This window comes from Dendropsophus ebraccatus, chromosome 10, assembly GCF_027789765.1.
Source record: "Dendropsophus ebraccatus isolate aDenEbr1 chromosome 10, aDenEbr1.pat, whole genome shotgun sequence".
NCBI lineage: Eukaryota > Metazoa > Chordata > Amphibia > Anura > Hylidae > Dendropsophus > Dendropsophus ebraccatus.
In genome coordinates this window covers 23,630,351-23,652,530 of record NC_091463.1, presented here as the reverse complement: position 1 = coordinate 23,652,530, position 22,180 = coordinate 23,630,351, and the positions used below count along the sequence as shown (strand labels likewise).

The window sequence follows — 22,180 nt, the reverse complement described above, 5'->3', positions numbered from 1 at the left end:
CCATGTTCTGCTTGTTATAGCTTCGTATATGCAGCTACACGCTTCTGCCTCTTTATTCTACTGATCAATGGGGGTCTTATCCCCCTGACTCCCATGGATACAAGCTTCTGTCATGTCACATGTCACATTGTCCAAATGAATGAAATCCCATACTTACCCTGCTCATCCCCCAGCTGTCACACAGCCCAGTCCCGCTACACAGCAGTTTCATGTGTCAGGTGCCTGTCTGCTTATACAATCAGTGGCAGAGCCAACACTGACACAAGAAACTTAATTGCTGCGTAGTGGGAACAGGCACCTTTACGGTGGCAGTAGCGGAGGAACAAGAAAGGTAAGTATAGAATATTTTCTATTTAACTGTGCCCTGAGCGGAACAAAAAATACCCGGAATAACCAGAGTCACCATGAAACCTCAGATTTACTCTTCACTCACTCTCAAATTTGTCTCTATGTCCGAAGACGGAAGGACTGGTGCTTTGGTATGACAAATGATTAAAATACATGTAAAACTAGGTTTTTCCTCATACGCATCTATGCACATGCTTTTTATGCATTCTGTAATCGTCGTCGCCTTGGCAGTAACAGCCTGGCACTGGCTGCTATAATTCAGTTTATATTTTCCTAATATCCCTCCATGCTCTTCTATGCCAGCTTCACCCAGATGCACCACGCTCTGTATGTAATTAGAACATTTGTTATCCCATCCCCAGGGACCTTACATTTATCACCTTATATTTATCCACATTAAAGTGAATGCGCCACTTTTCCGTCCAACCCTTCAGTTTATCTCCGTCCCCCTGTAGTATACTATTATCCTCTCCTGTGTTTTCCTATATATTTTGTGCTACCTTAAAAAATAGAAATGTTACTCTCTCATCCCATCCTTTTCCAAAGTATTGCCTGCAGACACCATTGCCTCTGAGTTCTTTTGACATCTGCGGTTCTTCTACCATCATAGCAGGTTGACAATAAAATGACTCACAAAGGAAGAGAATGCAAGTCCCATGGACCACATCTCTACAATCAGTCACTTACATACCTAAGAAATGTCTTTTCTACCTTTCAAACAGCAGAACAAAGGATGTCATTATCCAAGGGTAACGCATACAATGGCTTTGCCGAATCATACAAATGAATTAGGTTATTACAGACAGATTAAGCTATGCACCAACTCATACACCACTGAGCCATTTGCCTTTTCGTGAACTTGTCATCATGAAAAGTCTTTTATGCTATAATATCCAATAGCAATATGGTGTCTACCCCAGGGTTAGTGTTATCAGATTAAAATAATATCCATAAAAGTGTTGTTCTAGCATGAAATGTCATTACACAGATAGGAAGGGGTTACTATAATATCTAATAAGAGTAATATAGATAGATGGACTGAGCTTCCTATGTTTCCAGTTTACTCAAGAGAACGTTTTAACCATATTTTGCGCACAAATCCCCCACACACACACTTAGGCCACCGATTGGGGGGGTAGGGGGTAGTGTTCCGCAGCATGATATATTTATCATAACATATTCCAGAAACGGGAAGACCGGGGTTATACCGCAAAAGGGAAGGGAGAAAGTATACTGCAGCACTAAGTAGATACATTGCAATTTACACAAGGAACAGCTGACCTGAGCTTTACGTGTGGTCATAGGTGAGAGGTAAGCCTTGATTTACCTTCCAGGGGCAGTGTTGCCTTGCTGGACAACCCAGGCTCTGGCACATATCACATGGTAAACCCGCCCTGACAATTTATCCCAATCTAGTTTATACTAGAGACAAATTTCCCCTAACAACAGGCAATCGTCACACTGCAGAGAAATGAGACACCTAGTGGCCAAGACTTTAGAGCTGTATTTCTGGGGTAAGGCTATGTTCACACACAGTATTTCTGCTCAGTATTTTGGTCCTCATATTGCAACCAAAACCAGGAGTGTAGCGGGGAAGAAGTCCGTTACATGCATTCCACTTCTGCGTTCCGTGCAGAACACGGAACGTGTGAATGCGGCCTAAGGTTTAAAAAACTGAATTGGAAATCACTGGATACAATAGTGCAACCTATTGAGCTGTAGACCATGCCATTCCTTGATATTATAAATGCTGACTTATGTCTTCTACATTGGCCGTTGATCAGCTGAGTTAGCTTTCATAGAACTGCTGGTTCCAGATAATTGTCATGTGTAAAAGGGCCAGTGATCAGCCACTGAACAAGAAAACACTACTTTCTCAGCCATTTAATTTGTCGGATTGGCCGCGCATCACCCCATAGAAACAATGATGAAATTAAAGGGACGCACCAATGATCTAGCCTTCATTTGTTCAGCCTGACCAGCAATTAATTTAGCCGTGTGAAGGCTCATTACATGAGCGCTGATCGCAATGATCAGTGCTCGTTATTTTGTAGCCTTTGGTTGGAGTAAAGGTAGTATGTAACGTACAGTATATGCATTGCCGTGGACCTATTCGGAGTAGTGCTGACTACTGAACTAATCTTAAGCATTTAAAGGAACTGGTTATTTGGACAGTAAATGTGCCTATAAGGTGGTCAGGAATCTGTGGGGGAAAAAAATCACCTGCATTTATTTAAAGTGAATCTGTCAGCTGTAATTAATATTCCAAACTGCTAACACTGTTAGTCCCCAGGGACACGTCAGGAAAATCTATCCGGATTGATTTTCTTAACCATAGGATTCTATTGGGTATGGACACTGAGGGGGGTTGGTGCAAGAAAATAGACCCGTAAATTATAGGACATGTCCTATAATTCTGACATGGATGCCCCATAGAACCCTCTGGGGGCATCTGGAATTCTAGACAGCTCCAGATTCACATTTGGAAACACTGACGCTGGCCCTTTAACTGTATGCATGTTGAATCAGAAGTGTATACAGTTAAATGCAGTGCAGTGTTTGACAGAGCAAGGCTCCCAGCCCCTTCAATCATACTTGTGCACACTCTCTCCACTCCCACCACTGCAGTGCAGGAGTGACGTCACAGAGGCAAAAGAGAGAAGGAAAAGCCGGAGGAGCCAGCAACATCTGGCACGACACAGTCCCCTGGTGTTAATCCTCCCGGCTCCCCGGCGCAGGAGTGATGTTACTTGTGCGGCAAGGAGCTGGGAGAACAAAGGAGCACCGGGAGACTGTGCTGGGCCAGGTGATTATGAAAGTTTGGGGGGAGGGGTGGCATACAAGATTTATGGGCTCCCATACAATTGTATGCTACAGAGCCCCATGAATCCTAGCTACGTCCCTGTTCTGCAGCTTAGGCTGGGTTCACACTGCATTTTGCAATCCGGTTTTTTTTTCATCCGTTTTTTGCAAAAAACGGATGGAAAAAAGGATGCATTTGTGTCCATCCATTTTTCCATTGACTTCCATTGTAAAAAAAAAACGGATCAAAACGGATTCGTTTTTTTTTTTGACGGACACAAAAAAGTAGCTGACACTACTTTTGTGCCCGTTAAAAAAAACTGATCCGTTTTCTTTACAATGGAAGTCAATGGAAAAACGGCTCAAAACATATGCACACGAATGCATCTGTTTTTTCAATCCGTTTTTTGCAAAAAACGGATGAAAAAAACTGATTGCAAAAACGCAGTGTGAACCTAGCCTTACATGCATTACAATACACAGTAAGCTGCTCCACGCATTTTTTGTGGATGATCTCAGATCTCTCGGTCTCCTGCTGAGAGTTCATCTGGAATGAACTATGGTCATTTCAACAGTGAACAGCATCAAGCAGCTTTCTATGTATTGTAATGATTCCAAGCTGCAGAAGCCAAAGAGCGCAAAAAAAAAAAAAGTCTGCAACTAAATAAAAAAAATCCAAAAGTATCCATAGCTGTTACATTGCAATATTTTAAACATAGATGGTGGATAAAGGTGAATCAAATAGAAACATATGTTCTATAGTTTAGCTTCGGTATAACTATATCTTATTATTTTGACCGTTTAGAAGAAACACAGTGTTCAATGTAAAAAAGTCCTACCATCTGAGTGCCTCGATGACAGCATGAATATACGGATGCAATCGAGAAAAATAATTGCAATATCCTGCCTTCACATAGAATGGAAGATTGTTCCATTGACATTCTGCCATTTCACTTGGCAAACTATCTACTCTTCCTTGAATTCTCTTCCCTGTGGGATTATATTTATCAAACCCTGCAAATCTTCAGAAGACGCGAGGATTTTGTTATAGCACAGAACTAAACTGTGATTATCTCTATTTATGTTTTGATTACAGATGACTTGCTTACAGCCGCTGTCCTCTCCCTTCCACAATTGTTTCAAATTGAGATCTTCGAAATTATGCTCTTAAGCCTAAAATGTAGATGTAATCTGCGAAAGGGGTAGATGGAAAATCACTGTCTGGACTCGGCTATGCAATGTCAATAGACAGGAGCTAGAATTAGGTATTGTACTGTTAGGGTTGTTTTTATGTGAACGCTGTCAAGAGCTTTATCATTGTTAATTTTAATTGTTTAATTTTTACTTTTTTTTTTATTTTAGATATTTTAACAGCAGAAACTATGATGATATATATACTCACAGTAAAGTAATAAAATACCAAAATACGGCCCTAATTTTAAATGAAAATTTGTGAATGGGTGGGAGAAAACAGGAGGTAAATAATGAGCATGTTCATTATTTTGACAGTAGTAGTCTTTTATGGCTGTTATTCTATATGATGTGTGCACTGCCATCCAATTTCCATTACTTTAATGGAGTGTATTATTATATTGAAAATACAGCAGTATTTTTGTATCAAAATTACGCCCGTCTTTTTTTTTTTTTTAATGAGTGTGAACATAGCCTTAGGCTGGCGTCATACACAGCAGTTTTTTGAGTTATGTATTCTTTGAGTTCTTTTTTTTATATTTCAAATTCCTTTTGATATTCACTTTCTGAATTGGCTTTAGCCCAAAAATGGCATTGGCAGTTTCCAAAGGAAAAAAAAGTGTGACCCAAGCCTTACTAAACTATTTTTTTTTTCTATTCTTTCCCTGTCAGTTCTAGCAGTTTGAATTGGGTTTGATTGATAATTCTTACCTTAAAATAAAGAGAGTGCTCTGTGCCGGATTTACTAAGGCTTTTAGTAAATCTGGCTAACCTGTGGTACGTTCACACTATGGAATCCGTGCAGAATTTCGTGCGGACTCCGCAAGAATTTCTCACCGTAAAAAATTACTTTTGTGATTTTATATTGTGTTTAACGGGCTTTCCACTCATTCCTTTACATGGTGGAACTTCCATCCGGAAAACATGTCAATTCTTTGGGCGGATTCCACTAAAGGAACCCCATAGAAGTCAATGGTGCTTGAATTCTTTTTCAATTGTTCTTGAATTACATTTGCATTCCGCTTGAATTACTCTTGAATTCTGTTTGAATTCCGCTTCCATTCTGCCAGAGCTGAATAGGCAAGGAATTTCAAGCAGAAATCTTTCCTCTTCAATTCCTCGCGTATTCCGTAGTGTGAACGTACCCTTGCTCTGGAGAAGGTGTAGGTTTTCACTATTGTCGATGTCTATTAGAAGCGTAAATCATGATAAATTTGGCGCAGGAGGAGGCCTCCTCCTCCCCACCTTGCTGCCACACCAAGTGAATAATTCCAATTTTCTGCTCAGAGCAGGTTTCTTACACAAGAATTTGTGATTATTTTTAAGACAAAAGGGCTGAACTGCAGAGTGGAGGCACAAAGGTGGTTCTACCTGTTGTGTGGGGGGCACAAAGGTGGTTCCAACTGCACAAACGGAGGTTATCTACTGTTTGGGTGCAAAAAGGAGGGAATTACTATTTAAGGGCACAAAGAGGAGACTAACTACATTGTGAGGGCGCAAAGACGGGGTAACTACTTTGTGAGGGCATAAAGAGGGGGCTAACTACTTTGTTAGGGTGAGGGTGCAACTTTTGTGTGAGTGGAACAAATGTGGGCCCCCAGCTTTAGAACCTGCACTAACACTGACTGACATGTTGTTTCTCACTGGTCATTCATTGGTGGGCCCTCAGGATCATTTCCTCTGGTGGACCCCAGATACCCCAGTCTAACACTACACATTATGCTATTATTACAGTCACTATATAGTTGTTATTCAATAACAGTATGTAGTGGTAATGTATAGTCATGCTGTAGCGGTATTATTTGGTCTTTGTATAGCGGTGCTATGGATGATATTGGCCTTGGCCTTAAGGGAGGGGGAGGCCAAATATATCTTTTAATACCCCAGCAATATTGGTGAATATGGAAAGGAGCCCATAGGACTCTAACAACTGCTTATAAATATATACACTGTTATTATTTACTCTCACAATTCACTAAACAAGCATTTAAGCCCCATTAAGATATATATATTTAGATATGTTTTTACATTCACATATCAGCCTGGAAAAGAACCAAGACGTTATTTGCCAAGTTGAGGGTTATTTAAGAAACCAATAACTGCATTAGTGGCAGATCTGCGGCCCTACTCTCTGTACAGTTACAATTGCATATTATACCTAATTAATGCCGCGTAAGAATCTCTGGAAAGAAAGCGGCAATCTGTTCGCAGCTTACGTCAAAAAATTTCATTCAATAAGCATAATGAGCAATACAAAGAAATTATTTCTGGAACCTTATTTGGTTTTGGTTAGAGAACAATCTAAGCCTCGTTACAATTAGGGGAAGCCATGTGTTAATATAGATTTTATTATTTCGAGAATGAAGTTTATTTTAACACTTCTCTGCTTCAGCAAGCATTAGAAAACACATTCACAACAATTTTTTTTTCTACACTATCCAAAGTTCTTTGGTTGTCAACAACAGATTTGTTATTCTGTATATGTGCTTCCTGTTCAGTTATTAAAGGACCATGAATCCTCTTTAAGGCAACCACACAAAATTGGGTCTGGTCTCCAAGGTGTGTATGTGGGGGGTCTTCTCTAAAATAGTAATCAATGTACATATCATATGGGTAAACCGTGTCAAAGAATAAGAGATGGTATATGCAGGGTTAGCAAAATTACATTTCCCGAGCTCAGAGGGGTCTAGGGGGATATTCCGCTGCTCCAAATGAGACAACTATAAGGCTATGTTCACACTACGTAACAGACCGGCCGTTCCGTGACGCCGGCCAGGTCACGGAACGGCCGGTCTGTGCCCGGATCATCATCCAGATGTGCCCGAATCACTTAAGTACCGGCCGGATGATCCGTCCAGCCGCGGAGCTCTGATGCGGGCGCATCAGCGTGCGCCCACATCAGAGCTTCCCATAGCCCACAGTGAAGCGAGCGGCCAGAGCAGCTCGCTTCACTGTGTGCACTGACAGGTCTTTCTGCGGCTGGAATTTACTGAATTCCGGCCGCAGAAAACTGACCTGTCCGTTTTTTCCGTTGCCGCATGGGATCCTGGCCGCAGCGCATACGATGTGTGTACGCTCCGGCCGGGATCCCATTCAACATCAAGCTATGTCACACACCGCAAAACTACAGCCGTAGTTCTGCGGCGAGAACTACGGCCGTAGTTTTACGTAGTGTGAACATAGCCTAAGACGCAGGTACTTCTGATGATGCGCTCCCTTTTTATTTAAATAAATATTCAAAAATTCGCCCACAGGTGGCGCTATAGCAGTAACAGAACCATTACCTTCTTATTCATTTGCACAAATTGAAAATAAATTCAGGTGCAGTTAGTCATGTGCTCTACGGTGCACTAGCCACCCCCATAGCACCGATCTGGCAGGCAGTGCTCCTAACGCTCTGACTTTTTAAATCCAAAGGGAGAGATTTATTAAACATGGTGTAAAGTGAAACTGGCTCAGTTGCCCCTAGCAACCAATCAGATTCCACCTTTTATTTTCCAAAGAGTCTGTGAGGAATGAAAGGTGGAATGTGATTGGTTGCTAGGGGCAACTGACCCAGTTTTGCTTCTTTGATAAATTTTCCCCTAATTTTCTATTTAATAAATGGTGACGTGCCTGTTGTCCAATTTGTATCTTGTTTGGAGCAGCAGAACACTATACAGGGCCCTCTGACTTGGGTAAGTTAACGCTAACCCTGTACTTGTGGTGCTTTTACGATTCAAAAAAGGCCCCAATAATAGTTGTTTGTTTTTTTTTACTTTTTTTAAAATCCCATAGAATTCAATGGAAAACAGATGATAAATCCTATTCAGTAAAATCTGGCCCTTTTTTGACCATTAAATTCTCGAAAAACATCTTTTTTATTATCCCAAAAAAGTCTGGTTTACAAATGGCATTTTCTGTAGCAATAAAAGGGAAAACAATGCAAAACTCAGCTCAATAAATGGACTAAATTGTGGAAAAATGGGTAAAATGAGTAAACATATAGGTCAACTTCATTTCCCTTTGTAGAAAAATAGTGCTGTGTGTCTTACTGGTTTTCCCATTGACAGACACCTTACTCTGCTGCTCTGCTCTGAACAAAGCAGATCTGAGATTTACTTTGCAGCAACCATATTGACATAGGAAATTGGTGTCAGCAAATGTGATCGACTTCTATATTACAGTTTTGTGGGCATGCTCTGTTACCTGGGTTGAGGTCACTGTGCAGGAAGGAAGAGAATTTGAGCTGTATCTATCACCTATAGCTAATGATAGATCCTGTGTTATCTGCCTTCAGTCTAATAATAGAGGTATAGATATGAAAAAAGGGAAAATCTGGTGGGTGGGGGCAAAAATTCATTACGGGCAGGGGGTGGGGGGGGGGGGGAATAAAAAAAGAAGTTATACTCACCTGTCCCAGAGCCTGTGCAGATTTGTGTCCCACTCTTGGACCCTGCACGGGCTCCAGGAACAGCAAGCATATTGGCATTTTTATTTTCCCCCACTCCCTGCCCGTAATGAATTTTTGCCCCACCCGTGCTGGATTTCTCCTTTAATAAGGGATATTAGAAAACATAGCATTAATTATTTTTTAAGGTTTATTTTAAAGGTTTATTATCCAGGATTAGAAAGCCATTGCTACTTTCTTCCAAAAACAGCACCACACTTGTTTTCAGGTTGTGTGTGCATGGTAATACAGCTCTGTTCCGTTCACTTCTACAGAACTGAACTGCAATACCACACACAAACTGAGGACAGAAGTGGCGCTGTTTTTGGAGTAAACTGTTATTTTTTTCTAATCCTGGATAACCCTTTGATTATAACAATAAGCATTTTATTCTGATGACACGTTCCCCGTATATAGATATACAGAAATGGCTATAATCAATATCAGCATGCCTCAGTTTTCAATGTAGTGTTGTGTCGACACCTTGTAGAACGATTGATTTAGCACCAACCAGTTAAAACTTTAAATCTTCTTTATTGAGAATAGCAGGTTAATAAAACATACTCAGCTTAGTGAAGATTAAAAAGGCCTCCAGACAGCCCATGTATTTTGAACGTGTGATGTTCTTAATCATGCCATGAAGTAATGGAGGACATAAGATTACATTTAAAGGAACAGGAGGCCAATCATTGATATAATACCCTATTCACACCTAAAGTCATCTTGTAATGTCCTTTCCTTAATGGCCTGCTGCCCAAAATACATCCCAGTTATCCGATCTCTGAATTCTGCATCTATAACTTCCCTTAAAGGAGAACTCTGGGCATAATATACAAATTTAAAGAGGAAAGGGGGGTGGGGGATCATAATAAAGCAGATATACTTACGCATCCTCTTGCCGCCACAACGTCACCGCTCACGTTCCTGATCCTTAGAGATGCCTGCTCAGCCAATCGGTGACTGAGGCGGGACATCTCTGCAGTCACTGATTGGCTAGTTCCTGCAGGGTCGTGATGACACAGGAAGCCGGGAGAAACAAGAGGCCAGAGGCTTAAATGGAGCTAGTGGCACTGCACTGCGGGGGCACGGGGGTGGGTAAGTATAGCTTCATTATTATGTTTCCCCACCCCCCTCCCCGTTGTAGAAATATCCTTGCCAAAGTTCTCCTTTACAAAACATTTGTTGAAAGGTATTAAGGGGGCTTTTACACAATGTTCTTATTGTGAAACGTGGTGTTATCTTTAATCCAGACGTAACAGGACCATTGTATCCAGAGTCCCCTCTATTAGTAAGTGATCTGCTCCATACGTTGCACTGCTTTAAAAAAAAGTCATGTTAAGACCATGTTCACACATTGTCTGAGATGTTCACCTGGCCGACAATGTAGTATCGGCCGGATGAACATCACTTTATTTGAATTGGAATGCGGGCACATCCGGGTATGCCCGCTCTTCAATTAGCCATAGACCACAGTGTATAGTACGGCCGGGAGCCATACTTTACACTGTATGCACAGACTATCTTGTACGGCTGCTGTTCACTCAACAAAATAGACCTGTCAATTATTTTGTGCGGCCGCAGAGAACACCGTCCGTAGTGTATACTGCGTGTATACACTACGGTCGTTGTTTATTACACTTCGTAATTACACACTGTCAATAAACCGCTGCCGTTGTTGCAACCTGCAATAACGGGCGTTGTTTATTGTAAAAATACAGGGTGTGAATGTGGCCTAAGGCTGTATGTTTCCACACTGTACATACAACGGCCGTCCGGCTGTGAACGGCCATTGTTTTAACGCTACCTACGACCAGAATTGATGTTCATGATCATTCATTCTGGCGTTTGGCCGCTCAGTGTGTGAACATGGCCTTAGCAGGAATTTTTTAAAGCAGTGCAATGTATGGAGCAGACCACTTACTAATAGAAGGGGCTGTGTTTGGATACAATGGTCCCATTACGTCTGGAATAAAGCTAACACCACATTTCACAATAAGAACATCATACGGACAATCAAACATGGTGGAGGCAGTGTGACGGACCAGGGCTGCTTTACTTCTGCAGGACCTGGACAACTCGTCAAACCTGAAGGAACCATGAATTCTCATACTGTTTCCAGATACGCTTCTCATAGGTTTTTATTTTTATTTAAATTTTTATCTCCAATAAATGTAATTACCATTTCAAAGCCGCGTTTTGCATTTGCTCGTGTTGTCTTTGTGTTTCATTACAGTTAGATGATCTGAAACATTCAAATGAGCAAAACTAGAAGAGATCAGATGGGGGCTAATACTTTTTCATTGCAGTGTATGCCTCAGTTTTCATATTACAAAAATTACTTGTTTTTAGTGTAAATCTTTTCAAATGTTCACATTTTATTTTCTCCCTCAGCGGACAGGGGCGGGGGGTGGATATGGGGGGACTAGTTTGATTGTTGTTTTATAATATATTGTTGTGATTTGTATTTATGTACTTGATGTCTGTATAGTTTTTGTTACTGAATGATGGAAAATAATGAAAGAAAAGAAAAAAAATAAAATAAAGTTTAATTAAAAAAAAATGTTCACATTTTTACATTTTAGATCTAGTTTTTTTTTTTTCTTTTTAACAATTATGGTAAATTAACCACCTACAGTTGGGCTGTTTGACTTAATGTAGAGGAACATTGTGGCAGACAATTTCATATGACCTTTGAGAATTGGACAAGAGCTTGCTTTATTTCTGTGAACGTTTGCCCTTTTTATAGACGTTTTGCAGGGATTAAGCTGCTAAATACTAGCAAACACTAGGTGTAACCTTTGCAATACGCTCCTTGAATGTCTAAACATGTGTGACATCTACTTAGATTAGTTTGTTCCTCCAGTTCTTCCATATGTCTTGTATCTGCTTTGAGTGCCGTCCACATCTCAGATGTGTCATTGCCTGTAATGGCAGCAAATTATGGCCTCAATGGTTTTCTCCATAGTTGGAGACAACATGATTCTTGTCTCCATTTCAGGTGCGGTTTGCAATTAAGCTCCATTCACTTCAATGGAACCGAGCAGCAAAACCCTGCCTAAGCTGGAGACAAGAGTGGGGCTGTCTCTAGAAGAAAGTGGTCATGTTTTTGTAGCACTGAATAACCCCTTTAACATGGTAACCTAGAAAAAGAACAGTGGGTAGACTGCATTGTCTAACACAGGGATAGGGAACGTTCAGTCCTCCAGCTGTTGCAAATCTACAATTCCTATCATGACTTGACAGACAAAAGCTGGAGAGTTGAAGATTCCCCATCCCTGGTCTAGTGGGTTATAGTATGGAGTGTTATGAGCATCTTCACAACACATACGTATCATCACTACTAGAGTTGAGCGAATCTCGAGCACCCTTGTGTTAGTAACAACCCGAGCATGCTACATTTGATTACCAGTGGCTGCAGAAGTTGTATGCAGTCCTACTGGGAAAACATGGATACAGCCTGTGGACAATGGCGGTATCCATGTTCTCCAGGCAATCTCAGGGTGCATCCAACTTCTTCACCCACCAATAAGCGTTCTCCGGGTTCGCTCATCTTTAATCACTATGTGTGACTAGGCACAAAGGGGTTTTACCGGGACTGGAATCTTTTTGGTGCCCCGTCTCAGGAAGGTCATGATGTCTTCTTGAGCATTATGGCATTCAAGCATTACCCTATTACCTGGACATATGTAAACCCAATGGAGAACTTATAGATCGAAAAGAGAAACATAACAAACCAGCATTAACCGATTGAAGACATCATCTCTGTTAGGGCTGGCAATGCCTATATGACTGAACACTACATAGAACTTATTCCCTCCCGAATGCAATAAATCCTTGACATGGGCCAAAGGGTAATTTACAAATTATTAGTGTTAATAACCTTTCCATTAGAACACAGAGTATTTACTGTTATGTGATATGCCCGTACTAAGCTGCAAGGCAAAACAACAAAATAAATAGTTTTTTTGGAGCACTTCTATTAATTTGGCCAACATGGTACTCTAGAATCAATCTTACTTCTATCCATATAAAAAAACACTGCAGTAAACACTAGATCCATAACCATCGGGGCTCCACTTTTTGCCTAAACTGCTTTGGAAAAATGAAGGGTTGCGGTGTAATTGGTTGCTATAGGCAAAAGGCCATTTCCTTGTTAGACAGTCTTGATAAATGAGGTGAAACCTTCACAATGTGCTAAATGCTTTTTTCAATGTGGGGAGCCATTAAAAATATATAACAAGACTCAGGAACTGGCGATTCTGAGAAAAACTCAATGAAGAAGATTTATCAACACTGGGACAAGAGGAAAATGAAGCAATTGCCTATGGCGACCTATCAGAATATGGCCTTCTTTTTTTTTTATAGGCAACCAGCATGATTACTATGGAATACAGCTTTTTTTTTTTTTTTTTTTTACTAGTTTATCCTTTTTGTCTTGTCTTTGCTTCCACCTGTCATGGCCATGGGAAACAAAGGCAAAACCATATGGTCCAATCCTATAGAGAAGCTACTATAGCATAAATTGATGAAAAATTAATGCTGGCTATGATAGAAAGGTGTCAGAACTAAAGCTGACAAAACTTGCCAAGCTGTTTGGTTTCGACGATGTTCTCCGAACTTGTACACTCGACATTCGACTCCCGGTGACTAGAGAAGATATGTGCCGTTCTAAGGAGTCCTGAAAAAACATAGCCATAGGGTGTATCCATGTTTTCCTGGAAGACCTAGGGTGGCATCCAACTTCTCCAACCATCGGGAGTCAAATGCCGAGACTTTGGGTTCGGAGAACCTGCTGAACCTGAACAATGTGGCAAGTCCTCAACAATGGAGCATCATAGAGGGCTTTGTAGTGGTGAAGGTGATATCTTTTTTTTAACTGCCACCCGGTTCCTGCCCATGGCACCGGTCTATTACCGAACACTGGCCCAGCACGAAGCACTGGAGGCAGGCCCACCTGCCTCCAGTGTGACGATCCCCCCTCCCCTCTGTGACACGACTTTGTTGATTCTAACGGAGACCCGTCCCAAAGGGGAGGGGTTTCATCACACTGGGGGTCGGTGGGTTTGCCTCCAGAGCTTTTTGACGGGCCAGTGCTCAGAAATAGACCGACGCTGTATGTGGGAATCAGGCGGCAAATCAAAAAAGGACCACAGCACCGACATCCCTACGCCAGTGCCTGTCTGTTCATGTAAAAAACCCAAAGTGATGTACCTAGTGGTACATTTGTTTTAAGGGTACTCCTCCTTAAATCAACAGGTGTCTGAAAGTTATATTAATTTGTAAACCATTTCTATTAAAAAGTCTCCTGCTTTCCAGTACTTATCATCTGCTGTATGTCCTGCAACATGTGGAGTTTTCATTTCAGTCTGACACAGTGCTCTCTGCTGCCACCTCTGTCAGTGACAGGAACTGTCCAGGGCAGTAACAAATCCTCAAAGGAAACCTTTCCTGCTCTGGACAGTTCCTGACATGGACAGAGGTGGCAGCAGAGAGCACTGTGTCAGACTAGAAAGAAAACTCCCCTTCCTGACGGACATACAGCAGCTGATAAATACTGGAAGGTTAGATATTATTTAATAGAAGTAATTTACATATCTGTATAACTTTCTGACATCAGTTGATTTAAAAATAAAATAAAATATATATATATATATATTTATTTATTTTTTTTCTCTGGAGAACAAGTGTCCAGATATTGTAACATAAAGTAACAAATTACTCAATAATTTGCATTGTACCCGAACCATGGACATAAGCCAGACGCTACAATCCCTTCAGCAACACTTCAGTGGCGACCAACGTTTTCTCCTGAAAGATGGATGTCATCCAGGAAAACTAAACCTTCCGTCTTCCACAGGTGGAGCGGGAGGCTGAGAAAATGCATTTTAAGTGGACGGTATACTGTAACCTGGAATTTCACTTGGCAGGCGCTACATACAGTATTGGGAACCAAGAATGTAAATGACAAATTGAGCTTGTTGATTATAGGCTGGGAGCGTCCAGCTGACACTCACATAAGGGAAAACCTTGTAATCATCCTTCTACAAGACGACTTTCTGTTCAGTTCTGGTAGTTACTAAGCTATAGTCCGCAGAACGCCCGGCTGTGATGGCAGATAGCTACAGATCACTAACCGGTGTTAGATAGAGACATATCTCAGGGAAGGTTAGTAGCATTAGTTGCAAATTATTAGTATTATTATTATGGGACATGAGTGATTTATAATGTGTATTTACATCCCAGACTACCTCCTGCTCCTCAACCCAGATGGAAAAGAACAGACAAGAGGAGGAGAGAAAAACTGTATCTATAACAGCAAAGAGATTAAAGGGAATCTGTCAGCACCTATTCTGGTTCTAAGGTGCTGACAGTGTGATGAAGGTCTGTGTCTGTTAGTGTGGTGGGCTACCTTTATTTTTCATATCGGTGCTGTACTTTGTCCCCATCTGTGCCGTAACTTTCTTCACAACTGTCAAAGAGGGGGAGTGGTGAGATCTTCGGGCCGCCTCACCACTGCCTCCTCCCAGCTTCTGTTGAATATTCATGGCGCCCGTCCCCCAGCCTCCTGGCGACATCATCTTTAGTTGCCTGGGTCTGTGCATTGTCTGCGCTCCCGCGGCCTGATTCGCGCATGCGCCGTAGTGCACTGAGCGAAGCCATTGAGATCCCCTCAGGCTTTGGCCCTCATGCGCCTGCACCGGTCCGACAAACTACGGCGCATGCGCGAATCAGGCAGACAATGCACAGACCCAGGCAACTAAAGATGACGTCGCCAGGAGGCCGGGGGTGACGGGCGTCATGAATATTCAACAGAAGCTGGGAGGAGGCAGTGGTGAGGCGTGCCGAAGTGCAGCACGAACGCATCACCACTCCCCCTCTTTGACAGTGGTGGAGAAAGTTACGGCACAGATGGGGACAAAGTACAGCACCGATATGAAAAAGGGAACCCACCACACTAACAGACACTGACCTTCATCACACTGTCAGCAATTCAGAACCAGAATAGGTGCTGACAGATTCCCTTTAAGGGTACAAACCCACACACCGTATACGCAGCTTATTTACTGCTGCGATACGCAACAAACACGCAACAAATATGCAGCAGATTAGATCTAAATAACTGGACACAGCATCAAATCTGCACCACCAAATCTGCTTCAAATCTGCTGCGTTTTTGTTGCGTATCTGCTGTGTATACGGTGTGTGGGTTTGTACCCTAAAGGGTTTTTCTGGGTCTTGTATTATTATTTCCATTTTGCCCAGTATTTTTAGGGTGGGTTCACACGTACCAAAATTGCAGCAGATTTCCGCAGCAAGATCCCTTGTGATTCCCGGCACTGTCAGTCTGAACAGGTTTACACACAGTACTCTTAGCGAAATTTTCATCAAGCTGCGAGTATGTAAAGCTCCATCCCCTTTAACCTGCCCCCGCCCGGGGAATACTTTACCCGTCCACATTTCGGCTTGCTTCTGTGGCTCTTGGCTCCCTGACGTCCTGCTCAGCCAAGCAATAGTTGCAGCAGGACAGAGCACTGATTGGCTGAGCGGGACGTCAGGGAGCCGGGAGCCACAGAAGCAAGCAGGAGTGCGGACAGGTAAAGTATTCACTGGGACGGGGTGGGTTAAAGGGGATGGCACTTTACATACTCACAGCAGAATGAAAATTCCACTGCAAGTGCGTAAACCTATTTAGACTGACAGTGCTCAGAATCGCAGCGTATCTCGCTGCTGAACTCGCAGTGTGAAATCAACTGTGATTCCCGTACGTGTGCACTCCTTAAAAGCGATTTTCGAGGTGACACAGATGGATGGCTCATATACAGGATAGTTCATAAATAGCTGAATGACACCCCCACCAATCAGCTACTCGGCACCCGTGTAACATAGTTGATGGGGTTGGAAGCAGTTAGCTCCGGTCGGCACGTGACTAGAGCTCAGCTCCCATTTAAGTGAACAACCGCTAAGCTGCAGTTACCAGGTCTGGCCACTACATAGTGAATGGAGCCAATTGCTTCCAGCCTTGTTCACAGTGTAGTGCTGAGAGATGACTTATCCTGTGAATGGGCCACTATCGGTGCCCAGTGTGTAATGGATCAGCTCTGATATTTTTGGAGGGCTGCTGAATCTCCCCTGCTGGCATGTAACAGGCAAAATGGCAGATTTCAGGCAATTACCACTCACCCTGCAAAGGCTGCTTTACACACAGGCAGCTCCCCCCCAGGTACTGTATTGTATTCTAATAAGAATATACAAAACACAGGGGATGGGACCCTTCTTTGCCCACACAAACACTGATGGCTGCAGAGAGGCCCATGTTCCCCCTTACTGCGACCTTCGGTCCACCCCCAGCAGATAATGTTGAGTAAGAGAAAGATGGGGCATATTCGGCTTCAACTGGCTTGACCCTCTTGCTCTCAGAGAAAGAAACCACCACCAGAAGATTCTGGCAGTGAAACTTGACTGATAATTACTGAAAATGGACGAGTACTTTTAGAGCTGATGATAAGTACAATGCATAGACTTGGCCGCCAATAAAATAGCGACTTTAACCCCTTAAAGACAGAGCCAATTTCGATTTTTGCGTTTTCGTTTTTTCCTCCTTGTGCATAAAAGGCCATAGCACTTGCATTTTTCCACTTAGAAACCCACATGAGCCCTTATTTTTTGCGTCACTAATTGTGCTTTGCAATGACAGGCTGAATTTTTGCATAACGTATACTGCGAAACCAGAAAAAAAATATGTGTGGTGAAATTGAAAAAAAAAAACGCATTTTGTTTATTTGGGGGAAATGTGTTTTTACGCCATTTGCCCTGGGGTAAAACTGACTTGTTATATATGTTCCTCAAGTCATTACGATTAAAACGATATATGACATGCATAACTTATATTGTATCTGATGGCCTGTAAAAAATTCAAACCATTGTTAACAAATATATGTCACTTAAAATCGCTCCATTCCCAGGCTTATAGCGCTTTTATCCTTTGGTCTATGGGGCTGTGTGAGGTGTCATTTTTTGCGCCATGATATGTTCTTTCTATCGGTACCCTGATTGTGCATATATGACTTTTTGATCGCTTCTTATTACAATTTTTCTGTATTTGATGCGACCAAAAATGCGCAGTTTTGCACTTTGGGATTTTTTTGCACTGACGCCGTTTACCGTGCGAGATCAGGAATGTGATAAATTAATAGTTCGGGCGATTACGCACGTGGCGATAGCAAACATGTTTATTTATTTATTTACTTTTATTTATGACCTGGGAAAAGGGGGGTGATTCAGACTTTTATTAGGGGAGGGGGCTTTTTACTATTAACAACACTTTTTTTTTATACACTTATACTAGAAGCCCCCCTGGGGGACTTCTAGTATATACACTTTGATCTCTCATAGAGATCTCTGCAGCATAGATATGCTGCAGAGATCCATAAGATAGGCACTCGTTTACTTCTGGCTGCTGCAGGCCATCAGATACAATATAAGTTATGCATGTCATATATCGAGCCGGGGACGGCACCATCTTGGCCGGCTTTAGAAACGGAGATCGCTCCTCCGGGATAACGTCCCGGGGGAGCGATCTCCGCCACTAGACACCAGGGATAAGCTGAATCCGGTAATCGGATGCAGCTGTCATGTTTGACAGCTGCATCTGATTACTGTATTAGCGGGCACGGCGATCGGACCGTGCCCGCTAATACCTGCGGTCCCGGGCTACAAGCGGCACCCGGGACTGCCACGGTTCAGTGCGGGGTCGCCGCGCGGCCCCCGCTCTGAACTCCCTTACCGGCAATAGGCCGTAAATATACGCCCTATGTCGTTAAGGGGTTAAAGTGTACCTGTTATAAATTTCTAAATCTAAATTAACAATAGATGAGATATAAAGCAAGTTTGCAATACACATTCATTAGTTTTTTGTTATCATGCTGTAAAACAAAGCTGTACTTACCAGAAATAGAGGTCCAGTCTCGTGAAAGCAGATTTTCTGACTTGTGCTGGTTGTAAAAAAAACAGACTAAACCAAGGAATTCTGGCCAGTACAGAGAGTCCCGGCTCAATGTGTTCCTCAATCACATGACTGCCTTCTCTCTGTGAGTGCTAAGTTGGCCTGGGATACACAGGACTTCCTGTTTTCTGACTCTTTGAGAAAAAAAACAGTCAGAAAACAGGAAGTGCTGTGTTTTCCATGGTGATAAAAAAAAAGGTATGAATGTAATTTGCAAACTTTCTTTATATTACGTCTACTGTTAATTTAGGTTTTGAAAGTTGTAACAACAGGTACACTTTAAGTTACAAAATACATCAGCTGTATCTAATACCAAATACCTTTAAACCAATAAAATATCCAACTGAACGTAAATCCCATAGCCAGAATATCTAGGGAGAGAATAGACGTGTGGATACCATTATTCACAGATTTGTGGGTGTTTAGGGGTTAGACAGGCATAATAATTGTGATAGCGCATCACCGCGGGGGTCTTAGTGAGGAGTTCATCAGGCATAAACTTGTATAATGCAAAAATGGTTTACTATCAGATTAATACCGAATGGAACTATGGCTACATCTATCGTCGAGCCCAAATGAACTTCTCTGATATATAATTTCCGTACAACCACTGTGTAGTTATATAGAAGCACATAAAATGTAATAATAACATAGAAGACGTCCATCATGTCAGGAGGAAGGGCAGCGTTGTTGTCTTCTTCTTCTTTTGAGTGACAGAACTAATCATAGATTTAGCCTTGGAACTGATAATTCTTGTCTTTAGTCGAGTAGAAGATGAAGTATTAGGTTATGTTCATACACACAGTAAAATAAAGGCAAAATACGAAGAATAGATAAAAAAAAAACTAAGCTGAAATTTTTACTGTCATACTTTGCAGTACGTGGAAATAGTCTTATATGGCTGAAACTAAGAGCTTCATTTCCTATCACAAGATATTCTGGAGGAAGAAAGACTGAGATGGCCTCGGCGCTGGACATGGGAATCAATCTCCAATTCTTGTGAAACACTTCTTTATTATGAGCAACGCGTTTCGGCGATGTTCACGGCTCAACAATCGTGTAGCAAGGGACCCAGTAAAGCACAGGAGCCCTGCTGTGTTCCTCTGTAGATGAATGGACAGCCAGGCAGCCTCAGGGAACTACACAACTCTAATGGGGCTGCACGACCCCATGCAGACACCACGATCACCCACAGGAGCAGTTACCGGGCTGCACGATCCATCGCACGGGATGCAATAGGCGCACGTTCTCACTTATTCAAATCAACCATGATATTTTTGGTGTTTTTGCAACTTCAGCCATAGCAACATGCTCCTGCCTAGTGTGAACGGTGTTGTAGGAGAGCTAGGAATATGTCTCTGCTGTTTTGTTTCATGTGATTCCACCATTCTCTTGCCATATTTAATACCTCTATTTTACAACTCAAGCTTGCCATTGGTGCTGTCTTGCTTCTCTCTGTGGAGACTCTGCTTCCTTCCTAGCGACATAGACTCCCTTCTGCGTTCATCTCCCTATGACAACTTTTAGGCAATAAAAGAACTCCAGCATCTCTAGAACAGAAAACTTGGCTTTATTTAACATATGTAGTTGACTTTATCACACACAACACTTAACAGATGCTAATGCTTTTCAGGCAAGTCTGGTCCTTATTCATGGCTACCATCAATATATAAGGCTTACATATAAAACAGGAGAGTCAATCAACCAGGTTTGAAGGGGAAACACCCTCTGACCTCAGAGTGATTGGCTGACCTCTCATTTGTTGTATGTACAGACAGTACCCATGACTAAAGACCAGACATGCCTGAAAGGTGTCAGCATCTGTTAAGCATCATCTGTTAAGTAAAACCAAGTTTTATCTTCTGGACGCACTGGAATTATTTGCCTGCAATGCTCAATGTTATCTCTACCTTCATTTGCTCCTAATATGGCAGTGGTGAACTGGATCTACAGCGTGTGTACATTGTTCCTATGACACCATAGCTCTGTCTGATTTACCTCTATTTCTTATTCCTCCAATGGCAGTACAGCTCTCATTTTTTTCTTATTATCTTGAAAACTGAAAGCTGAGCTGTGATTGCAGTGGGCAAAATTGATTTTTTTTTCCATAATTCTGCCTCTGTGTAGAAACAGTAGCTTAGCTAGGGTTACTTCCTACATGCTGTAGTAACATCAATCCCTAACAAATTCCAGTGCACATACTGTAGTTGGAAGTGGTAGATACTTAAGTGTCACTGTCACTTAAAAAAAAAGAAAATTTACTAACAGTTTAACAACAGTTTTGATCAGTCAGGCTCTGGGTTTTCATACCTGCGACAGTCTCTAGAAATAGCTGGGAGAAGCACCTGGCTGAGCACTTCTCTCCCCAACCTTCTGCTCTTACAGATTTTATAGTAAGTCTATGGAACCCATCTCCAGCAGTAAACTGAAGAAAGAAGCACTCCGCAAAGTGCTTCTCCTGACTGAACACAGATCCTGACCAATCAAAGCTAAAACATTTTTTTAAGTGACACTGACACTTTTAAATGAGACCCTAGCTATGCTTTCATGTAATGCAAGTGAAAATATATCATAATAATAAAGAAAACCAGACAGGTGTTTATAAAAGTAAAAAAAAAAAAAAAAAAAATTATGAAAAGACAAACCATTACAAATCTATATCTACTATAAACACATACATGTCATATATAGCACCATGATCCACGATAATATTACTGTAAGGATATATGCAGGCATTTCAACAGTCGAGACAAGAAACATATAAAAGGCAATGAAATAAACAACATATTATTATGGGACGTAAGGTATGGAAAAACATTAACATTAAAAGTAATAACAGTGACTATAAATACATAAAGTTGGGTGAACATGGTGGGACAAGAGTACAAAAACATATATCATGACAATATGAACATTGACTAATGTGAATCCTCACCTGAGCTTTCAAAATCTTTGTATGCCTGTGCCCAGGCCTTGCCCTGGTTACTCAGCGTGTTCTCCATGATCTGGATGTCAGTGAAGGGACAGTTACACTGGGGGAAGGATTCAGAGCACAGGCAGGAGCATTGACTGTTCCTGCACAAATATTCGCCTTCCCCATTACACATGATATAACTCAATGCAGCCTGAACAAACTTCTCCTGTAAGTACTGAGGCATAATGATCTGCAGACCTGAAGACAATGACATGATAGAGGAAATTAAACAAAGAAAGGCGTCGGGGAGGGAAGAAATGGCATATACACATACAGGATATCATAGCAGTGCTTACAGATTCACATACCTGCAGACTTTGCCCTCCCTTTCACAGTATGATAAGAGCACGCTCCTGTAAGTCTCACTTATTTATCAATTGCATGGTGCGGTGGAATAACTTACTATAAAAAAAACTAATAGGCGCAGGCGAAA

General features: G+C 41.8%; 1 protein-coding gene across 3 annotated transcripts in view; it reads right to left on the bottom strand.

Annotated features, from left to right (window-relative positions):
- BRINP1 (BMP/retinoic acid inducible neural specific 1) overlaps positions 1-22,180 on the bottom strand; it is a 156,415-nt gene that overhangs the window by 18,044 nt on the left and 116,191 nt on the right. For 2 of the 3 annotated variants that reach the window (XR_011364818.1, XM_069986567.1), the window contains exon 6: positions 21,709-21,945. The exons of the other annotated variant lie outside the window; for it this stretch is intronic. Coding sequence is in view for 1 of the 2 variants with exons in the window: in XM_069986567.1 (XP_069842668.1) it covers positions 21,709-21,945 (237 nt within the window). In the remaining variant the exon portion in view is untranslated. The remainder of the gene's footprint in view (positions 1-21,708; positions 21,946-22,180) is intronic. 3 annotated transcript variants of the gene reach the window in all.